The following is a 17,935-nucleotide window of genomic DNA, read 5'->3' as shown; positions in this document are numbered from 1 at the left end:
GTCAAAGAGTCCCCCCCTCTGAGCCAGTATTTTATTCATAATTCTTCTTTTTCAGAAAATCAGTAGCATTTAGCTATTTTGACATATCTTTTAAAACAAAGTTGAAGCTGAAACACCACATCATCTCACAGGTGTGCAGGTTTTTACTACAAAAATTAAGTCTGTACAAACAGATACAAAGCATTTTGTGGGCCTGAGCTTGTTGAACTTGTGGAGCTTCATACACTCAATTAGCACAGTACTGCACTCTGAAAATCAAAGTGATTATGAACAAATACAACAGTATTAAATCTTCACTGCATAAATATTTTAGCAAGTGTAAACAAGACTCCAGTTTCTGTAAGCAGCCAATTCCCAAACAAACACATACAAACATCAGCTGGTTCAGCAAAGAAAGGCAGAAATTGAATGGTCATGCCCTGCTGCATTATAAATAGTGAGGGAAAGGTACAGCAAAGGCATATGTGTAAGGGAGACTATTCTCTGTGATGGATACTCTTACCTGAAACCTAAAAAAATATTCAAACCTGAAAACTAAAAAATGTTCAGGGTTTGCTCATGGATTTGTTTAGAGTATAAATATATATATTTATAAAACCACAAGTGCACACCATCATTTTGTAGAAGACTCCAGAACTGACGAGCAGCTGCCAGGAAATTTTACTTTTGCATTTCTTCACTTTAGAATGCATGAAAAAAAAAAAAGTTATTACCTTAAGCATTCTAATGCAAAACTGTTCTTCATCCAATTCTAAACATCCTTTCATTAAAAGCCTCAAAAAACAGCAGCATCATACATTCAGCCAAGCCCAGCTGCTTTGCTGGTAATTAAGTAAGAGACAGTCAGTCCAGATCACCTCCCTTGGAAAAGACTTTACAGTAAGGGAGAATTTGGCCCAAACTGCGTGGGGAAGGAGTGGGGGGGATGGAGAGATAGCAGAGGGAGGTGGTTGTTTTTTAAAACCCAGCAAGTCCCTGCTCCAGGGCTGGACTTTTCCCCACACCACGTCAGGCCCGCAGGTTGCTGGCGAGCAGAGCGAGAGCTCGGACCACACACAGGCTCTCAGCTGCTCTCCAGCACACTGGGGACTTCCATCCTCCGCCCAGCCTTGCTTCCCAGGGCCTGGCTCTTCCCTCCTGCAGGAGCCTGCATGGAGCACTGACAGTACAGGAGAGAATTGTGTGCTCACAGCACTGAAAGCAGCAGCAGTCTTGATGTAAGAGCCACCAGCAAGTGGCAGGAGCAGGGCTCTCTCACAGGCTGTCCTGTGCCAGCATCCCCAGGGGAGTGAGTTTCAGCACTTCACCTGCAGCACAGTGAACTTTGGAAATGCCAACATAGCGCCACCAGCAAATAAATAAGTAAGTAGCTGGGCATTTTTTATAACTGTTAATTTTTCATACAGCCAACTACCAGCACACTTCAGTTTCACTCAATGAACAACTCCATACCTCCCTTTTAAAATATGTGCAGTAAGTTCATTTACCTTGCTCCACTTTCAAGTCTAACTATGACAGATATTTAACATAATTTCACCCCCCAAAAAAGAGCCATGATCATGGGCCCACAGTGACAGGGTGAGATTTTTTAAGCTCATTGCCATAGCTCAATTTGCAATTAAAAACTATGTAAAGCCAGAAGAGTGATTAAAAGAAGCAGACAACCGGCTCATTATACAGCGGCAGAAAAGAAAAGCCTTTCAAACACCAATTGCTCTACCTGAAGTATCAGCTGCTGTTGTCATGCCTGGGACTGAGCAAGAACATCACTTAGCTCACTGAAAAGAACTTTCCCAGAGACAGATTGGCAGCATGACAAATGCAGGTTGGCTACAGAATTCAAAGACCAAATACTTGTTCCTTATATAAAGGAGAGACGCAGGAAAAAGAAAACAGAAGAAAACCTGCAAAGAGCTTCAGAGAGGTGCAACTAAAATGACAAATTATTTTCCTGTTTCAAGAGTGCTTGGGAGATAAGTCCATTTAAAGCAACTAAAATTTCTTGTATACGATGCTGATATACTTTAGCCAAGTCACAATCATTGTTTTTGATCAGGGAGGCCCCCCACACAAAGCTGTGGGGAAGGAAGATGCTCAGACATATTCCCCAGCAAACACTCATCCAAGAAAAAAAGCTGTGTTTATATTCTAGAAAAACGCCTACGCTGTCTTTACTTGTGATTACCTTTTGGCATAACCAAAAGGGCTTTTGAAGGATTCAAACACTCCACAAAGCAACAAGACAGATTTCCTTCCATCAGCACTTTGCTTTTCTACAATTACAGACAACTGTGAAGTTCTTATGCACAAAAAGCCAATTTATTTTTAAAATGTCTGTTCAAAATTACAGTTTTGATTAAAGTGCCTTAATCCCAAACCAGTCTTCATTACGTTTAGTGGCTTTCTCCCACTGCTTATATAGGTTCCATGTTAGACAGGAAATTTAAACTTTCTAAGATAGTAACTTCAGACCTGACACTGACACTAGCTCACCTAAAGTGCAAGCTTTACTTTGCCAAACAAACAGGGCTCAATACACTTAAGTAAAAACAGCTGAATAAAACATTCTGTATATATAAAGCAATCTGTATATACATCAGCTGAATAATGCTGAGTAGAGTAATCTGACTATACTTCAATGACACAGATCAATCTTAACTTGTCTATACCTATGAAGATATAACATCAGATCAATCTTACTCTTCATGTACCTATGGAGGCATAATATAGGCCAGATTTTTCTGTGTTGAGTTGCAAATGTAAGATTAATTTAGGAAAATACCTATCTCTAAAATAGCTCCCCTAAATGAGTACCTTATCAGTAAAACCCATTTACATCCCTGGTTAATTACATGTCAGCTTCTGAGACTTTGCTATGACAGTCCATCAGCTGTCATCTCCAAGAGTCGTGAGACAGGAGTATTAATTAGCCAAAAAATGACAACTCCTGTCCCTTGATATGAGCAACGGAAAACTGGAAGACCATTCTGCTCTGGAATAAAAGCTGGTATTATTCACCCTCTTTAAAGAGTGTAGAATATGGAGATCCCAATTAAAATGTAAAGTGTGTAATGAGAATATTTATTTTAATGTCATCTGTGCGCTAAAACCTTTTTTCCATTTTTCCTCTCTCTATTCAACGATCCCATATTAAGCACATGATTACTTATATGCATTATCTCACACCTGTAATTGCTTAAGACCAAAAATATTTGAAGAATTATACTTAAAAATAAACATGAATAAAGCATTTCAAGAACCCTGAAAACTGACTAAATAAAAGCCACAATAAGTTTAGCAGATAATAAAAAGGTGCAGTGGGCATGTCAACCTTGAAAAAGCCCTTTTAAACCACAGCAATATTGTCAGGTGCCATTACCCTTTGTCAGTCAGCTACATGAACTCATAAATCAGGCGTAGCAGCCAAATGAGAGCACAATGAAAAATCAGCACTAGGCAGACTTGTCCACTGAATAATGAGGGGCCTGCCAAGGTTTTGAGGTCACATTCAAAACTAAAAATTAATTGTATCAACAATATTAATAAAAAGAACTCATATCAGCAAGACTAAAATTTGCTAGTACCGTTCTGTAGAGTTTGTGCTCGTGACTCCTTTCCCAGATTGGCGTGGAATCCTCCTCCTAAAGTTGGTGTTTTCCCTGCACCTATAAGGGGAAAAAAAAAAACCACCAGACACGTCAAAGAGAGTATCTTAATTAAAATAAAGTGTAAATAAAGTGTAAATTTTATTTACTGAAATAAAACTTATTGTGCCAATATATGCAGTATCTGTATAATCTACAACATGCCAAACAACATTAAAAAGGTCTTAAAGTACTTAAGACATCAAGTACAATGCTGTGCAAATTATTTTTTTCTTGGGATACCATAAGAATTACATGGCTCCGTAAGCCCTCCCAATCTTAGTTCCAAAGAAACGACAAAAATTTCTCAATGTCTATTTTAAACAGAACATGAAAATCAGTACTGTGAAATATTTCTCAAAATAAGGGAGGAAAAAATTGCTTAGTTAGTATTATTTGTCTGACGAATATTCAATGAAGAATTTGCAGAATTTTAATAAGTAATTATTGGCATTACAGAACCTAAAACATGTTTAGCATTCATTAACGACTGTGTTGGCTACTACAGACAAAACACTTATTTCAAAGTAACTTCAGTTTGTCATTAGGTAAACACAGCAACACTTAGGCTACAAAAACTGCAAGTCTGGAACTGCCACTTTCACACTCTGAAAGGTTGGAGACTTAAAAGAAGTCTGGGTTGTAAATCAGCATAAACTAGAGGCTGGTTTGGGCATCCACACCAATGCTGAGCAGCCTGAATGCAGAGATTGCTGGGAGTCAGTGGAACTCCTCATGCAAACCAATCTTGCAGAACAGGGAATTAAACTACCAAGGACAAAAATAGTCTCCCACTAAAGCAGGACGTTTTTTTTTAAAACAATCAGGGTACCTCAACCAGGATAACTGAATCTATCAGCTTAACAGCAAGTGAGACCAAAAAGCTAAATTGCACAGGATTGAAAACAAGCAATTTGTTAGTAATTGGAATTCTACTTAATTTAAGTAGTCTGGTCTTTAGGATAGGGAAAAAAGCTATCTTTTTGTCTATGACGCATACAGCTTTTCCTCAAGTTCTTGTGGCTGTTTTCTCCTCTTAGAGTAGCTCTTTAGAACAAACTAGAAAGGCTTTGGAATAGACACAGAGAGGGGAATGAAGTGGCTCTTTAAAGCAGTTCAGGGCATTTCTTGTACACACCTGAATAAGATACTTCCATGGCAGATACAACTGATGAAAAACTGACCAGAACTGCTCACTCTTACTAGACATTTTTAGCTCTAGTCTCCTCTCAGTTGCACTTAATGTGCATCTATAGTTAGAAAAAAACCAAAACCAACCAAAACCAAAACCCAGAAAAGCTAATAAGCTAATATTCCTGCAGAATTACAAGGTAATATTCCTGTAGAATTACTATCAGCCTTCAAAGCTTATTTTTCCACACAACCTTTAAATTAGGTTTCCAGTGCTATCCACAAGAGAAACCAACTTTATTTCATTAACAGATTCTTTAACAAACAATAATCAGCTCTCATATAAATGCCCCACAGATTAAGTGCTTCATCCTAATAAGAAGTGAGAAATATTCAATAGTGATCTCCTCACTGGGTACAGTGGTAACTATCCTAACTCTGTGTTTGGCTATTAGAGACAGAAATGTCTCCTTGCCATTTTTACAGGTACAGCCTTGTATTTCCACAAACACTTGAAAACAAACCAACGCAGCAAACCAGAGAGCAGTTACCAAACTACAAAAGAAGGCATAACATTTTTAGCATACATTTAGTAAGAACGGTTTACTTGGCAAAAAAAACGTATCAACGTTTCACATTCCTTTTCTTCAGCAGCAAATCTAAACAGAAATTCTGCCTTCCGTTTTCCTTGGGTTTGGTTTGATTTAGTTTTTTGAGGGTTTGTTTTTTTAAGGTTTGCTTCACTACAGGCTTCCTCACTAATCTGATTTGCAGCAGGAGAGCCCAGCAGCAGTACATGAGAGGAGGACACCAACCACAAGGCAGCAGCAGGAGCAGCAGGTTGGAGGCAGGAGGCTCACCCAGCACCTGTGTCAAAGACACTGCTGCCCCCTCCTGTACACAAAGGCTCCACTTCCCAGTCCCCTCTACCCTTGAATATACCAAAATACTGAACAGCTTTGGACTGTCACTGGCAAAACAGTACTCTTAAATGTTTTCCGTTACTACTAAAAACCTTGCACAAAACAATCTTACAGTGGTGATAAACAACACTAGTAATTAAATAATTTAACTTACTCAGGAGTTAAAATCCAAAATAATATAAACAAAATGAATTTAAGTTGAGATTTCAGTGATTCTGTTCTTTAAGACTCTTTTTCATGAGACATCAAGCTATAACATCATACACAAAAGTAATTTCTTTCCAAGCCATAGAGACTGCAGCAGATACCAGCAGAGCTATATGAAAGACAGATTCTGCTATCAGAATTGATGTACCCATTTTTCAGCAAGTTAACTGGAAAGGCTGAACATCTCTATTTAGCATTTGTCTTTGAAAACTGACAGAAACTAGTCTGTTGAGCACTTACACTCTCAGAACTGCAAACTAATGTTGCCATTGACTATGTAGTCTCATCATCAGCTTTAATCTTACAAGCAAAATGCAAACCAAACTCATTAACATAACTGTTCGGCTGGGTAATAAAAAGATAAACTCTTGAAAAAAGAAGACTGAAATCATCAAATTCATTTAAAGACAAAAATCCCAACAAAGCTAGCAATTTAAAAAGTACAAAGGAAAGGAACAGCAATTGCTAGGCACAACCAAATTAACATCCCAGCTTAACTGCAGTTTTTACATTTCTTGACCTTTTCCATTCTTCCCCCACAACTTCAAAAGTGAATTAAGCAGGCTTTTGGTTTTTCACATTCAGCTTTCAAGACACACAAAAATATATCTGAGAAGTATTTGGCGTCTTCAAGTACTGCCTGCCAAATCTTCAAACATTAACACTACCCTTCCCCTAAGGCAACTCAAATGCACTGCATGAGGTGGTGCCTCTCCAGGTACCAATATTGCCATCTACTCATCCATCTGCTGAGGAGGGCATCAGGCACAGCATCACCAGCTGGGTGAGGAAGGGGACTGTCACACTCTGCTCTGCACTGGGGCAGCCTCACCTTCAGCCCTGGGGGGCAGTTTTGGGCACCACAATATTAAAAAGACATAAAGCCATTAGAGTGTCCAAAAGAGGGCCCATGGGAGGGGCACTCAGAGTGAAGCCATAAGAGCAGCAGCTGAGGTCACTTGGTCTGTTCAGCCTGGAGGAGACTGAGGGGAGACCCCACTGCAGTTACAACTTCTTCGTGGGGGGAGGAGGAGAGGCAGGCACTAAGCTGTTCTCCCTGTTGACCCATCACAGGACCTGAAGGTGTGTCAGGGGAGGTTTACCTTGGCTTCTAGGAAAAGGTTTGTCACCCAGAAGATGGTTGGGAACTGGAACAAGCTCCCCCTAGGGAAGTGGTCACACACCAAGACCGGCAGAATTCAAGAGGCATTTGGACAATGCTCTCAGACATTTGCTGTGATTCTCAGGGTGTCCTGTGCAGGGCCAGGAGTGGGACTTTCATGATCTTTGTGGGTCCCCCTTCCAACACAGGATATTCTGTGACTCTATGTTTACTTTTAGAAACTCACTCAGATTTGCAGCTTTGCATAGCTGAAGCTTCCTTTTGTCTTCAAGTTTGCTTTGGACATTTACATGAATTTTCTGACAACAGAAGGTGTGAAGAAATGTGTTAGGCAGCTCAGAAATACAGCCACTCCAGTTTTTGTGTGATCCTCTCAGTGGGCTACACTGCCTTAACACAACAGAACTGAAGATGCAGGAGATCATGTCTGGAAATTTGATGATACTCAGTCAAAGTTCACACAGTTCCAGACCCAGACCATAACCCTGCATCATTCGAGTGCTAAACTACTTGTCAGAGCTGGGTTAATATCTGAACTCTACAATCTTAAAGGTCTTTTCCAACTAAACAATTATATGGTTCTAAAGTGACTGTACCTCCACCAGCCAAAAGCAGCCATCACCACTCTGCTGCTCACAGCACAAACACTTCAGCAGTTTCTGTTTTGCTCCACCAACTCACCAACAAACAAAGTGATATCGCTCTGCTTCTCTATAAAAATACTCCTCAAGCTGTAAAAGGTGCAAGCAAAGCCTGAAGGCTGTGGCAATCTTGAACAGCAACAAAAAAAGATAGGTAACAGGAACAGCACTTATCAAATCACTCCACACAGTGGAGGCAGAGAGCAGCCACTTGGGCATTTGCAGCTTAAAGGGCACTTTTCTGTCAGCTAGTGACATGATGAGTTTCAGATTCAGCACCTGAGGAGAAACAGAATCAGTCCCAGCATTATAGATTTTGCTTCCTCTACATAAATGAGCAAGTGAAGACAGGGAATGAAGCTGCTTGTAACCTGAACTAAAGTGCACCTGCTATCTGGGAGGACCAATCCTATCAAAATCCTTCCCTGTCAAATTAAGCCCAAAAGCCACCAGTCCTCTCTTTGGGACAAGGTAGGGGCAAACCTTCTATTTCAAATACATGTATTTACAGACCCAGCAAGAAATCTGGTGAAGTCTGGTAAAGAATGCAGACTGCATCATACCAATGGCTCCATAATCAGGGAAGACAAGATAACCTAGTATAAAAAATTTTATGAGTTTCCTACTGAAGTTAGACCATGAAAGTAAAAAGGAGGGTAAGTAAACCTCCCACTGCAATTCATATCTATAAAAGCAAAATTATGTGATTCAAGTTCTGAAGTTTGTAACTGAAACATTTTTTTTCTCACTCATTTTTCCAGGGAAGTTAAGAGGTCTGCAGGCACCAGAGCCTGCTGAAACAGTACTGCCACATAAACTTACATAGACAAACTTTAAATCTATTCCATCATAGCTTATTTTCATAAGAGATAAATATAGTTGCATCCACCACAACTCAGCTTAGGACTGCCCAAATCTATGAAATCAGTCTGCATCCAAGTTATGTGCACTATTCTGCACTGCCACAGCTGACAGCAGCACCCTCTGCTGTTGCCATCCCAAGGACAGCATGAAAAAGACTCAATGCCAGAAAAAGCTTCATATGAACTCTGGTGCACGATTGCCACCTGGAGGATTTGGGGAGAGAAGCAGAATTGATTTGACTCATCTCACTAAAACATATAGCAGATGATTATTTTACACGAAAGTTCCCCCTCTTCCTTCCCAACACGGCCTGATTACGAACCAGTTTTTGTAATGAGAAAATCTGGCGCAGAGTAAACCAGGTAAACACTCTTCAGGATTTCCATCAAAGAGTCTGCAAATCCAGCATATTTTTACTTCCTTTCTCTGTATTGCAATTAACATAATGACCACTCTGCAAAACTTAAAATTAAGCATAAATTTGTGTCATTTAAAAAGCTGGGCCACAAATACGAGGAGACTTTTTGGTATTAATATTATTTTACCTTTCAAGTGCCCAGTGTTTTCATTTCAAATTTAGCATGTATATATTATTAGCAGAGCCCAGTTCAGGACTATTGGAGGCTGCACTGTAAGAAACATTTAATGCCAGGACTTGGTCTTTCAATATCTTATAAGGAAACTTAACAACTACCAATTATTAAAAAACCCTCTTATTCCTTTCACTTTTTTAATATTCAAAAATACACAAGAATCCCTTATTGTACATAGGAACCAACTGGACAAAAGCACAGAATCTGATACAAGCACAGAGTTCAGCCCCTTTCACAATTTTCTCACTACCAATCACCATGACACTAATTGTCCATCTTAAAAAGTTCTAAAGGACAAAAAGGTACAGAAGATGAATGTCTAGTAAGTTCAGCTCAAATTTTATGTAAGCTTTTTCCTCAGTGTAGTCAATCCCTCTCTTCTTCCCAGTTTGTTGACCATAACTTTTCATTTCCACAATCATCAAAAGACAAATATTTAGATTAAGGCAAACTCTTATCAAGTTCTGCATGTGAGTTCAATGTAGTTCACATGCCTCGATGTAAAACCATAAAAGATTTTAAGGATAAAATAGTATAGGAAATATTTCAGTAAGCTTCCACAGGTATACCTAAAACACCGAGCATACCACAGCTTTACTGAAGAGCTAAAGACAGATTAAATCTGTCATGGGACACTGCAGAGTGAGAGTACACATTCAGCATTTGTTGCAGTGCTAATGGGTCTCTGTAGTAAGTTCACTATAATTTACTTGCAAAAAAACCTCTGTAATAGTAGAAATGAACTCTTCTTTGTTCTAAAATTTGAAGCAGGCTACTTACAAATGTTGTGGAACTTCCCACACCAAAACCTTTAACAAACACTTGTTGGTGTGTTAGGGATTACTAGTTCACAACTTCCCTTTTCCCTATGAGGAATATCAAGAAGATAACCTCCCACCAGCCTCAAATTCGTGCACTGCAAACTCATGTACACTTGGAGATGCAGAGTCTTAATGCAGGTTTGCTGTACCAGAGCCAGGGATCCTGACTCGGTGCTGAAGAAGAACTGATGCTGTCAGTGCCCACTGCAGAATCCTGTTTCTGTGACTGTGGATTTGCCACTGCCCTAAAACCCCCAGGCTTAGTCACTAAGCAAAAGTAAGTTAAGAGACTTACTAATAATTCTCATTTAAATCTGTACTAGAGATGTGACCCTGAATTTTACAGCAGGGCAGGGACAGGCAGAGCTGAGAGTATTGAGCACCTCCATGGGTGCAGGGACGGGCTGAGGCCAGGCAGGATGTCAGACGGCACAGGGGGGTCAGGGTCAGCAAGGGGAACAAGGCCCCAGAAAGTCCAAACAGGGCCATGAGGATGGGCTGAGGCCAGACAGGACATGAGCCTGGCTCTACAGGGTCCATGGGTGGGCAGAGCAAGGCAGGGGGGAGCTGGAGACCAGCCCTGCTGTGCAGTCCCTGGGGCAGGGGCTGATGTCCCTGGGGTCCTGGGCCATGGGCAGCCTTGGGGGAACCCCAGAGAGAAGTTGCTCAGGGACAGCAAGAACCAGCATACCTGGTTTGTGACCAAGAAGCTTATCAGATCTGTTTTTCTCAACTTACAACCAAGCATTTAAAGGGAATTTCTAGAACAAAAGAAGCTGAGCTTCCCCAGACAGTATGCTTGAGAATGACAAGCTCAGTACACCTTGCAGCATCGTTTCTTTGTGCTGTACTTCTCAGTGACATCTTCCAGCTCACTGCTGTGCTGCCTGCACATCAACCTTCCCAGGTGGGACTTTTATTCTCCTTTGATTAGTGTCAGAAGTCCCAGACTTCACCTTTCTCAGCTTCTTTAAACAAAGACCTGAAGAGGGATCTGGGCTGTCAGGCTTGTTCCATGCTCAACTTCCTCTCACCCTCTTCAGCTTCAGTTTTTCTCCTGTCAGCTTCAAAGAAAATCCTTGTGAAAACAGTTCCTCCCAACAACTACCACAAGACAGGGGACTCCCACCCAGACACAGTGGAAGAGCAATCAGAGAACTCCAAACCTTCAGACATGGCACACAACTCTTAACTTGCCTTTCTACAAAAGCAGCAGCCATCAAACCAGTGCAAACTGGCAAAGGGCTCAGTGTAACTCCATCTTCCAGGATGCAATTATAGCATAATGGAGAGGGAGAAATGCAGCTCACTCTTACATCCTGTACTGCTGTACTTCCCGCTGGGATGTGCTCAAATATATCAACTGATAGGCAGAGCGGTTAAGAACTTGGGTATGAAGAAAAATAAAAAGCAAGACCCATTCATTTCAATTAGCCAGATTCAAAAGCTCTCCAAATTTGTTAAGAAGTCAGAGTGAACAATCTATTTGGCTAGTCTGAACTGGCTATCAATTAGAAAGTGAATAGTTATTGTTCCAAACTAGACTCAGCTACCAAAAGTACATGCGTCAAACACTTTCTGTGCAAACAGAGATCCCTGGAGCTAAAATAGGCATGATAACCCTTCACCACTACTACCTGACTTATCCAGGGTAAAATCAGCCTGGTTCAGAAACCCAATTTCAAGGCAGGGCCTTCACAGGTTTCAAGACAGTAACAAAGCTAAGGTGAAGTGTTGAGGCTGGATTCTTTCCTGACTATGACCACTCACAACAGAATTAAGAATTACAACTAGACCAGTACAGGGCATTTCAAAGCTTTCAGAGGATCTTCCTCTCAAAAGATCAACAAAACAATACACAGCGGCCCCATCTAGAGCATGAAGGGATTATTCCCTTGCTAGTGAAGTAACTTACCAGCTCACAACCCAAGAAATGACAGGTACCTTGCAAGAAGAGCTGGCTTGCCAGTCTTTCAGACAGACAGCATCAGAAAGAATGGTGGGATTAGCTCTGTAAAGCTCAAAAAACATGATCTTCCTGTGAAGACTCTAAAGAACAGCTGTGCCAAATCAGACTGAAAGACTAGTCCAGTATCCTGCCTCTGAATGAGCAAGTCCATTAATGTACACACCTACAAGGGTAACACAAAACACAGGAGGAAAGCTTGTTGTAATAGTTCTCTCATATAATCTCCTGGTGTCTAGAGATCTGTGACTCAAGGATTTCCTGAACCAGAAATAATGTATTTTTTTAATGGCCACAAGACATTTTTATTCTGTCTGCCCAATCATTTTAAACTCATGTAAACTTTTAACATCCACAACCTCAGATTCACACGGAAGGAGAAGGTTTCTGTAAAAACCAAAACCATCCAAACAAAACTTCCTAATGCTTCTGAACCTCCTACCCACTACCTCTGCAATCAGCCAGCTGCTAAATTTCTTAGCACTTTCTTAGCTTTTGCATTATGTGACCCTGAGCAGCCACTCATCCTTGCTGTGTTATTTTACTGCATTTACAGATCTCTTACTATGGCCCCATTCAATCATCTCTTTTCCAGTCTGAAGAGGCTGAGTCTATTCATTTATTCTAACTGAAAAGCTCTTCAGGAAACTCTCCTCTTAATCACTCCATCATCCTCTCTGTATCTTTTCTAGCTCTATTAGAGGTTTTCCTGAGGAGGGGGAAGAAAAGAGAAACCCACCAGAACTGCACACAGCACTTCAGCTGGAGGTAATGCTGTGGATACATAACAGTGTATAGACATGCTGCATATGCTCTTTTAACTTCTCACATTCCCTTCCCCACTCAGGTTTTTTTGTACCATGAATGAACATTGAGCACTTTTTTTTAATTAGCTATTCACTGTGACCTACGTATCTTCCAGTGGTACCCTAGGCAGTCTGGATGTAGAAGAAGAAGCCATCCCACATGTGGAAGAAAGGAACAACGCTAACTCTCACAGCAACTCTTGGTCCCATCTGCTGTCCTACCACCCATCCACTAAAAGCAACAACTCCTTCTACAGTCTTTACTACCCCAAATAATTTAGTACTGCCCACAAACTTCATTAACTTGCCAGTCACCTGTTTTTCAGATCATCAGTCCAGATTCTATGGAATTTCAGAAGCATCTCCTTCTATACTCTCTAGACTATATTTGTTATCATTTGAAGAGCTACTTTGCTCTGCAAAGACTTTCCTTATCAATGACAGCTCAGATTCTATAAAAGCTTCTGGTGAAGGATCTTGCTGACTTTCCCTTGAGAATCCAACCATCTGCTTTGCCCACTTACCAACTTCCTTAGAAAGCTCCAAAGGCTCTTCAAGGCAAGCCACTTTGCCAAAAAGCATTCTTACCATATATTTATCTGTGCAGAACATGTATTTTGTCCTTCATGACTTCTACCTTCTTGGCTCATCCTGTGCATGCAGATGTGGCACTCCAGTTCAGTGCTGGACTTGGCAGTGCTGAGTTAACAACTGATATAAAATTTTCCTACAACCTAAATGATTCTATGACCCTACCCTTTTGTCCAACACACTTAACTAGCCTGCATTTTCCCAAGACTTCATGGAGAGCAAAGCAAAACCCCTCATCCACAGCCAAGCACAAGCTCATGCTTTTTGAGCAAACCAAAAGCTCAGCTGCTAAAACATCAAAACAATGGAAAGGAACAGAGTCACACACCTGCACTGGAAAACACTGGCTACACCAAACTTCTCTGTGGAAGACATCAGTGTTGAGGCTTCCTACACCAGGCATATAATTAGCTTAATGTAAATACTGCCAGAGAAAACTTAACTATGATCCCACACCTTCCTCCAACCCTGAGAGAATAAAAGAAGGGATTTCCGACGTTATATAGGGATTCTACATGACTTATTAGCAAGGACTTGGCCACTTCATGTTAATATAAAGAAGTGCAGGGCTCACTCCTTCAGTAAACAGATGGAAGATTCTAAAATCTTAACATGTAACTTGGTAAAATAAAAGGGTTTGGTACATAAAAAAAAGAAAAATCAGTGTCTTGGTGCCTTCCACTTCCTTTTACTTTTTTTTGAAGAAGGTGAAAATAAATTCTCAATAAATGCATCTGCATTCAACATGTAGTAACACACAAGTAGAAGCCATTGTGGATCTTGAAAGGATTTGAGGAATATTGTTTCTCAACCAATAGCTCTGAACTCCACAAATACCAAAAGCCCTGTTCAATTCCCAGCCCTGCAATAAAGAACCTGACATCCCTCATCCTCTGCAAACCTTAGACAACGTTCTCTGAGACACCCAGCCCTACTAACCATGAGCCAGGGACTCAAAAACAGCACCCCAGGCACCTCTGGCACTGCAAATGCTCTACACAGTGAGACTCTCTGAGATCATCAGACCACAGTGCAAGGAGCCTCAGACCAAGGCATTTCATTCTGTTTTGGTGGAAGTTTACTAATATAATCAGAAGTCACTGAAACTTACCAGAAAATGTTGCTTTCAGTAAATACCTGGTTTCTTACTTAAAAGAAATATACATTCCTATGTAAATTCTCCACCCTTTGGAAAGATACAAAATCCTTTGTACACAGTAAATGACTTTTCTCCCCATTACAGAGGATTTTAATCAGTCATAAACCTATTAACAGACAAGCACACATGATGAAGATGCTGCAGCACAAATACATATTTTTCAGGTTAGCTTGCATCACTCAGTTTATGTTGAGGAAAAAAAAAATTCACAATAGAAGCATCTGTTTTGGAACGTAAAGAATTTTACCAGCATAAGTCACCCAATGTCCTGATTTCCTTAAAATATTTCTGGTGTGAAGCAGGGCCTGCACTCACAGAATCACAGAATGATTTGGACTGGAAGGGACCTTAAAGATCATCCAGTGACAAGCCCCTGCCATGGACAGGGACACCTTCCACCAGACCAGGCTGCTCTAAGCCCCATCCAACCTGGCCTGGAGTATCCCTTCAGGGATGGGGCATCCACAGCTTCTCTGGACAACCTGTGCCAGGACCTCACCCTCACTCATCTTTACAGTAAATTAACAAACCTACAAACAGATTATTTTTAAAGTTCTGTCATTTCCACAAACAACACTTCCTGAAGTACACACATCAGTGCACATGGGTACTTGCTAGAAGATCACAGTATGAACACTCAGTGAAGCCCCTGCACCCACACCTTGTGCCAGCCAGATAAAGCCACAGGGAGCATGTCAGAATGTGCTGCAATCACATTTTCATTTTTATTCACCCACCACCTTTAGGGTGCCCATGTTTGTAGGCACTAGACTTTATTCTTTCAGGGTAACATAGAACAGGTAACTAACTAGCTATACAAAAGCAAAGAATTAATGTACTCTCCAAGGAAAAAAGATTAGCCAAGAGCAGCATCTCAGGACTTACACAAAAAAGAAAGGCTATACCTTAAAGAAATTTTGTTAAGTGCTGTGCAATTCATCCAGAAGGGTAAAAAAGTCTCAGTATGGTGCATTTCTCTCTTTTCCTTTCAATTTTTTTTTAAGGATAAAGGCATCCCAAAATGCGCTCTAACTTGCAAGCCATCTGTCCTGCATAATTTTGGGTGGGAGGGAAAAAGCAGAACAAGCCCTTAAAAACGTAGTCTCCACATCACAACAGGAAAAAGTGAAGGACACAAGAGCTATAAAGCTATAAGCTATAAAAAAAGTAATGCCAGCACCCTGAGTTGGAAGACAGGAATGGCATCAGACAACTCCTAGCCTACAGTAAACTCCCAAACTCCAATTTGCAGTGCTGCATTCTCCACCACAGAAATAATTCCTCTTTCTTCCCCACAGCTATACAATCCATCAGAGCCGCTTGTTTCACTGCTAAGCTCTTTCCCATGCTTTTGCTTATGTTTCTTTCTCCTTATACACATTCCCCACACAGATTTTCCATCTCTCCCCTTTCAAACACTACATCCTCCCCACATCCATTTTCCTTCTCTCCCCTTCTAAACACTGTGTCTTCTTGATGTGGCTTTTTTTCCACGTTTTACCCTCCAGAGCATTTGCACAATCACCCCAACCCAACTACTGACAGGAGACTCTTGACCCTTCATGTCCAGCCTGTGTCTCCACCTTGTGCCCCTCCATGTTCCCTCTATCTGTTAAACATATAACCCAACCTTTCCTGTTCTCTGTCCCAAATAATTTCATCTACCTCCCCATTTCCTGTGCACCCAGCCCTTCCACAGAACCCTAAACCTTCTCACACACTTGCCCCAGTCCTTCACACATTTACTCCATCACACTCAGAGCATCTCTCTCATCCTGCACAGGTCTTTTCCCCTATTCTTCCTGGCCTCCCCCACCCCATTTCTGTCTCACCCTGCACAGCATGCTCTCTATGCACTGCCCCTCCCATTTCCACTCTGTGCAGCACTAGCTCCCACATGCACCATCCATATCCCTTCTTTGCCCAACACAGTTTCCACACTCTGTCCCTCACACCCCTTTGCACAGCACCTTTTTCCCTATACACTGTCCTTATCTCCCAGCACAGCATCCTTATCTCCCCTATACATTGTCCTTACTCCCCCATGCAGCATCTCCATAACCCCACCCTCTGGAGCAGCATCTCCTGTCCCTTTCCCCACACTGCCCATTGTTCCCTCACCCCCATGCCCTGCTCCTGAACTGACAGAATCACACAATCCATTAGGCTGGGAAAGACCTCTAAGATCCCTCAGTCCAACCCATGACTGAACATCACCTTGTCAACCAGACCACAGCACTGAGTGCCATGACCAGCCTTTCCTTAAACACCTCCAGGGACAGCGACCCCACCAGTGCCCAGCCAGTCCATTCCAATGTCTAACCACCCTTCTCATGAGGAAATTCTTTCTAATGTCCATCCTAAACCTCCTGCAGGCAGCAGCAGGCCATGTCCTCTCCTGTCACTGGAGCAGAGCCCGACCCCCACCTGGCCCCACCCTCCTGTCAGGGACCTGTGGGTGGTGCGGTCCCCCCTGAGCCTCCTCCTCTCCAGGCTGAACACCCCCAGCCCCTGCTCCCGACCCTTCCCTGCCCTTCTCTGGATGTGCTCCAGCCCCTCAATGTCCCTCCCGAACTGAGGAGCCAGAAGTGAGCACAGCACCCCAAGTGTGGTCTCAACCAGTGCCCAGCACAGGGGGCCGATCATTCCCTGGTCCTTCAGGCCACACTATTCCCGACAGAGGCCGGGATGCCGCTGGCTTTCTCACCCACCTGGGCACGCCTCGGGCTCTCGTTCCGCCGCTGTCGATCAGCACCCGCAGGTCCTTTTCCGCTGGTCGCTCATCCCTGTGCTCTGCTCCTGATCCCACACCGCTCCCCGTGTCCCTGTCCACGCCTCTTCCAGCACCTTTTCCCTTCTGCCACGTGCCCCATGCCCGCACCACCCTCTCTCCATCCACCGCCCGCTATTCCCCACACCCCGTTCATTCCCCGGGCCCCCCGCCCCGCCCCGGCCCGGCCGCACTCACCGTCCAGCGACACGAACTGCCCCACGGCGGAGGAGCCGCCGCCGCTGTTCTCCACGAACTGCACCTCGGAGACGATGATGTTGTCCTCCAGCACGGAGCCGCAGCCCGTGCACACCGCGTCCCCGCGCGCCGCGTCCACCTCGATCTCCGCGCACCCGCAGGCGCCGCACACCCGCCCGCCCGGCATCCTGCCCGCTGCCCCGGGCCAGGCCGGGCCCGGCCGCCGCCCCCGCCGCTCGGTACAGCCCGGCACAGCCCGGTACAGCCCGGCACAGCTCGGTACAGCCCCGTACAGCCCGGCCCGGGCCCGGCACAGGCCTGGCTCGCTCGCCGGCACCGGCACGGGGAGGAGCGCGGCCGCCGCCACCCCGCCCGTTCTCGCGAGGCTTCGCCCGCCGCTCCCGCCCCTCCGGAGCTGCTCCTCCCTCACCGCCCGCCGGGCCTTGCATCCCTGTGGGATCGGCCTCTCTGCGGGTCCTGTTCCCCCCCAGCGCCTGG

At 43.2% G+C, this 17,935-nt stretch overlaps 1 protein-coding gene across 1 annotated transcript in view; it reads right to left on the bottom strand.

Moving 5' to 3' along the window:
* BRF1 (BRF1 general transcription factor IIIB subunit) overlaps positions 1-17,624 on the bottom strand; it is a gene marked incomplete at its 5' end in the record, with an annotated part of 173,478 nt that extends 155,854 nt beyond the window's left edge. The window contains 2 exons of the mRNA XM_083863607.1: positions 3,585-3,665; positions 17,438-17,624. Coding sequence (XP_083719733.1) covers positions 3,585-3,665; positions 17,438-17,624 — 268 coding nt within the window. The remainder of the gene's footprint in view (positions 1-3,584; positions 3,666-17,437) is intronic.
* Between the last annotated feature and the right edge of the window lie 311 nt (positions 17,625-17,935).

The sequence above is a fragment of the Zosterops lateralis genome, assembly GCF_965231275.1.
Source record: "Zosterops lateralis genome assembly, chromosome: 6".
Lineage (NCBI taxonomy): Eukaryota > Metazoa > Chordata > Aves > Passeriformes > Zosteropidae > Zosterops > Zosterops lateralis.
This window is presented reverse-complemented; position numbering and strand designations above follow the sequence as displayed.